We start from the raw sequence: 5795 nt of genomic DNA on the forward strand, positions 1-5795 counted from the left end.
CTTGACCCTTCCTCTCCCACCTTAGCACAACTCTAAGCCACAACAAACTCTGAACAGACTTTGTTTGTCCCAAAAACTTCTGAACCTACACCATCTCCCTCCACACCTCCGTCAGCACCATCAAAAACTCTACCATCTTCTGACCTCCCACTGAACCCTCTAAAACTACTCAAATTCCCTCTTAACCCATTAATCCAACCTATGAACCTGAACCAACCTTTCCAACCCTAGAAGATGTATTTGCTATATTCTGAGAAAGCTTAGGTGCGAGGCTCAAACAACTATCTAAAGAATCCAGACTAAGTGACAATCCTTCTAAAGTAAGGACTCACTGGAATGGATTTCTCATATGCATGACATCTGAGGTCTTTAAGCTCAAAGGACTCTCTGAACAAGTCATAAATGACTACATCAGAGGAGATGAAGAAAGACTAGAGGCGCGTCTGGTGCAGGAAGCTGAAGAGAAGGCCAGGAAGGAAGCTGAGGAAAAAGCTATCGCTGAAGCTATTGATGCAGAAGATGAAGCTAAAGTTGATGCTGAAGAAGCAGCATGCATAGCTACAGAGGAGACTGCAAAGACTACTGAAGTTGCTCTGACTCGAGGTGAGTTATCGACATCTGATATTTCTCTGTTGGTTCTCCAGACTTTGGAAGAACATCAGAAGGAACAATGACTTGTGAGAGTCAGACTCGACAAGCAAGATTCAGTCAACTCTAGCATTCAGAACCTTCTTGCCCAGGTACTTCAGAGGATTCCTCCTACTCTAAAGCCTTAGGAACTCTAGGAATTTTCTTTTTTCTTTGAATTTTTTTCCTAGTCTAAGTGTTTTTTTTCCTCTGAAGCTTTCTTCTTCTATGTATTTATCTCAACTTATCTAATGAAACTTTGTTTTGCTCTATATGTTTTTCTCTTAATGTGTTTCTTTTTTAGTCTGATAAAAAGGGGGAGAAATAAATAAACAACCTTCTGATGAAATAAATATCTAACTCTCATAATGCACTGCTTACATTCTAAGACCTTAAATAAATTGTGCAGTCTAAGCGTTCTTACAGAATGTATCTGAATAAATATCTAAGAAACAAGTTATCAGATTTAAGGGGAGCTTGCCAATATCAGGGAGAGTCATACTATATCTGACTCTAATTCATTTTCCTATCCATCTTGTGAAGTATCATTCTTTCATCAATAGTCTGAAGTTTTTGTCATCATCAAAAAGGGAGAGATTGTTAGAACAAGATTTTGGTTCTGCAATATATCTCTAAGTTTTGATGATAACAAAGAATGAAACAACTTGGTACCCTAATAAAATTCTCTAACTGTTCAAGATTCTAAGGTAAACTAAATCAAATGAAACAATGTGTGACAATCAAACAAAGTCCAGAATAGCTGATCCAAAAATGAAGAAATCATATATGACACTGAACACAAGCATGTCCAAGACAATCACATACATAATCTGAAGACTCTGAAGACTGTAAAAGGAATTTTTTCTCTTGCTTCCCTTTCTTCCTTTTAATATTGATTTAGTTCATGCTTTTCTCTTGTTTGATCTATTTCTTGGTTTATAAAAGGATTTTTTTGTTTGTTTGAAAGGAAGGGTTTGTGATAAAAGAGAGGGTTTTCTTTGTTTTTTCATAAAGGAGAAGAAGGGTTTGTTTTCTGTTTCTATTTTCCAGCGTGAAACAGAGAGAGAAAAGAAACTTTGTTTACCGTGTCCATGCGAATGGTTTATTTTTTCCATTTCTCTTTATTATTATTATTATTATTATTAGTAGTAGTAGTAGTAGTAGTAGTAGTTGTAGTAGTAGTAATAGTAGTAGTAGTAGTAGTGGTAGTGGTAGTGGTAGTGGTAGTGGTAATGGTAGTGGTAGTGGTAGTAGTAGTAGTAGTGGTAGTCGTAGTAGTAGTGGTCGTAGTAGTGGTCGTAGTCGTAGTAGTAGTGATAGTAGTAGTGGTAGTAGTAGTAGATTAAGAGGAGGCGCCATCTCCCTTGGTGCATGCTTCCAAGGCATTGCATGAAGGCACTAGGGTTGCTGGCGCATATTGGTCTTAAGAGGAGGCATCAGGGTCTCTGTCAGTCTTAATATCCACCCATTCACGCACTTATCCATTTGGGTTGAGCGTGGACTAAAGCCATTGAATCCTTCTAATCCATTCACCATCTACAACTTCCCCTTCTAACCAACGGTCCAACATCCGATTAAAACATTCGAACGAATCTATATTTCAAAGTCGAATCTTTATCCGAGGTGCGACTGCTGAAAAAATTAAATCAACATTTCTCTTGTGAATATATTCAGACATGGTTAAAGAACAAAATATTGAAGGAGATTGAAGTAGAATGAAAGAAAATGGGGTTGGAGGGTAAAAGTTGTGTGAAAAAGTATGGGTGATGCGCAAGGTATTTATAGATGAAACATGAAATGCATGCGCCAAAGGGTTAGGCGTCACACACACAAGCACATGCATGCGCCAGATGCATGGGCGCATGTGCTAAATGACACATGCATGCGCCAGCAACCCTGGCGCCTCCATGCAATGCCTTGGAAGCATGCGCCAAGGGAGTTGGCGCCTCCTCTTAGGTTAAAATGAGTGTTAGAGATTTGGATTGGGCTATAGGAATGTATATTATTCACACCCTAATAGAGATCTAATCCTCTCTTTTTTTCTAAAAATACATTAATTAAAATTAGATGAAAAATGTGATCTCCGAATGTTCGGATATAAGTTATATAACTTGCCTTTTCGAATACTTGTCATCTTTCCATTTTAATCAACTTCTAATATTTTCCCAATAACTCTGATGAAAAAGGATCTATTTGATGTATATCTTTGTGATCCCCGAGTGTTTGGATACAAGTCATATAGATGGCCTTTTGAGCATTTGTCATCTGTTCAAAAAATGATAACGGTATCGAGTCCAACTTATTCTTTCATAAATGAAAAATGGTCTATTGGATGTATATCCATGTCATTCCCAAGCATTCAGATACAAGCCGTGTAACTTTCCTACAAGATACTCGTCTTCCACTTAAAAATAACTCTAACCCATCAAACCTAATTGTTCGGCCTCATCGCGACCATTTTTTTTCATAAACGAATGGTGTTTTATGCATTGTGACGCAACGAACAAACAAAAGCTTCATTCCACCCATGCGCGAATAAAAAGCTACGTTTTATCGCTCGAATTCGAAATAAAAACCTTTTACTAAAATCAACCAACATATGAAAATTTTCTATATAACATCGATTGTGTACACTTGTTATGACTACATATCTTGACTCAACTCATACCAAATGTGTCATTGTTTGTAATCTTGGATATTTGTGAAACAAACTGTGTGTTTGCTTGATCCTAATCGATTGTATAATTTTCATTTTCGCTTCAAACCTTCCGCTCACAACTCATTTTTGAAAATACTCTAATTTTGAAAATCGGCGGTTGCATTTTTTAATTTGGGTGTATTCACCCCCTCTAGACCGTTTTTCTACTTCCATACGCACCTAAAAAACAACTTGTCTTTGATGACAACAACTAAAGTCAAGCTTAAAGCGATTAAATATGTAAACCAAAGTATTAGAGTTTTATGGACTTGAATCTCTGAGGATGGAAACTAAATGGAACATAGCTCAAGCCTTATCTCAAATGAACTCAAGCAAGTTTCCACAAGATAGAAACATCTGACAAGACTTGAATCATGTGAAAGAACAACTTGAACGTCTTAGTGAATATATTGTAAAAGCATTTGGGCTTCTTGCAAAGTATACGGCTAATCACACACACACAAAAAAAATTTAAAACTTATTTTTATCAAGAAAATACATTGAAGCCATTCCAGATGAGTTGGAAGCTGTCAGAAAAGCTTTAGGAGAATGTTTGTATTTGCCAATTGATTGGCATCTTAACCCAATTGATTGGGTCAGTTCAAAAATGACCCCTAAGATATTAGTACAATATCTTAATGATGGACAATGGCTAAATAACTTTCCTTTACTTTTCAGTCTTTTAATCGATTAATTTAGGCATACCAGTTGATTAGTGCACATTGCCAATCGATTAGAAATTCATAAATGGCCCCAAAAATTTTAATTTTTTGTGCCAACTTCTAGCCACATATTTTCACATCCATAAAATGTGATTTCGTTTCTCACTTCTCAGTTTCTCTCTAAAAATTATCTTTCTTTACTTTCTCTCACGGAAGGTTAGCCGAAGTTCTTTTTGAGAAAGTCAGTGTGCGAGTGAGAAAATTGTAATTTCTGGAAGGGTAATTACCGAGGAATTTTTATTTTTACCTTGGTTGAACAACTCATCCATTTAAATATTTGTTGGGTTCAAAGCTAAACACGTAAAAGACTTTGGTTTTGGGATTGTGTGATCAAGTCTCTACTTAGGTTCGAAAGTTCAGTCCGTTCAAAGCTTTAAGAGGTTCTTGGTTAGCCCGTGATAAAACCAAATTTAAGTTAAAGCTCAGCCCATGATAAAAGCTTGTTTCGGTTCAAGATTAGACGAGTAGTAAAATTGCACAAATTCTTGGTTAGTCCGGTATAAAACCAAGTCTCAGTTTGCAAGCTCAATCATGTGTTAAAAGTCCTAAAGGTTCAAGGTCAACCTGTGATAAAATATTTATTTAAAGCTTGAAGACTAAGCGCTCCAAGTTTCTTGTGTAAAAGAGATTTATCGCTTTGATCAATCGTTTGGAAGGAAGAATCACGACTTCTCTCCCGTATTTTTTATTTGGTTGAAAGTTCGCCAGAAACTTCATTTTTTCTTATATAAGGGGGCTCAAGAATTTAATCCATTAATAGCTCTTACGTATATTGGATACTCTCAAGATCAAATATTAGGGACATTAACAATTTGATTTTGACTAAACATGCATATTTCCTGGTGTTCTTCTCTTTTCCCTTAACTCTTTATTTCCGCACTTTACCGTCTGCAAATTATTTTTCTGCTTATTAACTCTAAAACGTTTCTAAAATGTTTTCAAATTTTGATTTTGACCCAAAAAAATTCAAAGAAAAGTTTTCTAAAACATACAATTCACCCCCTCTCTCTCTTATGTGGGGAGTCACATGTCCAACAAATGTCAGTTGCATCTTTCTCCTTCAATATTGGGGAGGTCTTATATATTCAAAATTTCACAATCGTGGCTTCTATAGACGAACCTAGGTTCCTCGCCTCCGGTGAATCCTCCTACAATAGTATTAAGTGTGTGTCACAACTTTGTTGAGCCTAGGGATCCAAGCATCGCTTCACCCACGATAGCTATATTTGTATGCTCAACAGGAGGAATGGCCATTGACATTCTTCTTGAGGTATCCATCTTAGATCACCCTCTCGGTCCCTTTCTTGAGTTAGTAACGATCTTCAATGTGGTTTATTTTGATCCCATGGAGCTTGCACTACCTACCTGGTTCTAGACCCATTACATCTGCCTTTGGAGCTCGAGGTGTAGGGATGTCGTGCAGGTTAAAAACCTCGCATCAGACCGGTTTCACAATAAGTGTTCAAAGGCGTAAAGCTCTATGTTTTCTTACCTATTCTCTTAAAAGTAGTATTGCATTTAATAGGTTAGGAATAATTACTCTTCCTCTGGTGGTGTGAACCTTCGGTGTTGGGAACATGCTCCTTGACATCTTACACCTTCTTTTCGGCGTTGTTATCCACGCCCTTTTATATAACATTATGCCCTTGCCACCGTTTATGCTAATGAGAGTGTTGACTTATAGTAGAGATACTCATTAAAGTATACCTCCTTTAAACCATTCTTGAATGCTACTAATTAAAGTGTAC

The 5795-nt window shown here is 36.8% G+C and overlaps 1 protein-coding gene across 1 annotated transcript; it reads left to right on the forward strand.

Annotated features, from left to right (window-relative positions):
- Nucleotides 1-353: 353 nt before the first annotated feature.
- Nucleotides 354-2020, forward strand: LOC127137645 (uncharacterized). Its single transcript, XM_051064087.1, has 2 exons — nucleotides 354-631; nucleotides 1777-2020. The coding sequence occupies exons 1-2, from the start codon at nucleotides 354-356 to the stop codon at nucleotides 2018-2020; spliced, it is 522 nt and encodes a 173-aa protein (XP_050920044.1).
- The last annotated feature ends 3775 nt before the right edge of the window (nucleotides 2021-5795 follow it).

Source organism: Lathyrus oleraceus, chromosome 4 (assembly GCF_024323335.1).
Source record: "Lathyrus oleraceus cultivar Zhongwan6 chromosome 4, CAAS_Psat_ZW6_1.0, whole genome shotgun sequence".
In the NCBI taxonomy this organism is placed as follows: Eukaryota; Viridiplantae; Streptophyta; class Magnoliopsida; order Fabales; family Fabaceae; genus Lathyrus; species Lathyrus oleraceus.

Coding starts and splice junctions, on each gene's coding strand:
- LOC127137645 (XM_051064087.1), top strand. CDS start 354: ATGACATCTGAGGTCTTTAAGCTCAAAGGACTCTCTGAACAAGTCATA. Junction 632..1,776: donor TCGACATCTGATATTTCTCT/GTTGGTTCTCCA, acceptor TATTATTAGTAG/TAGTAGTAGTAGTAGTAGTA.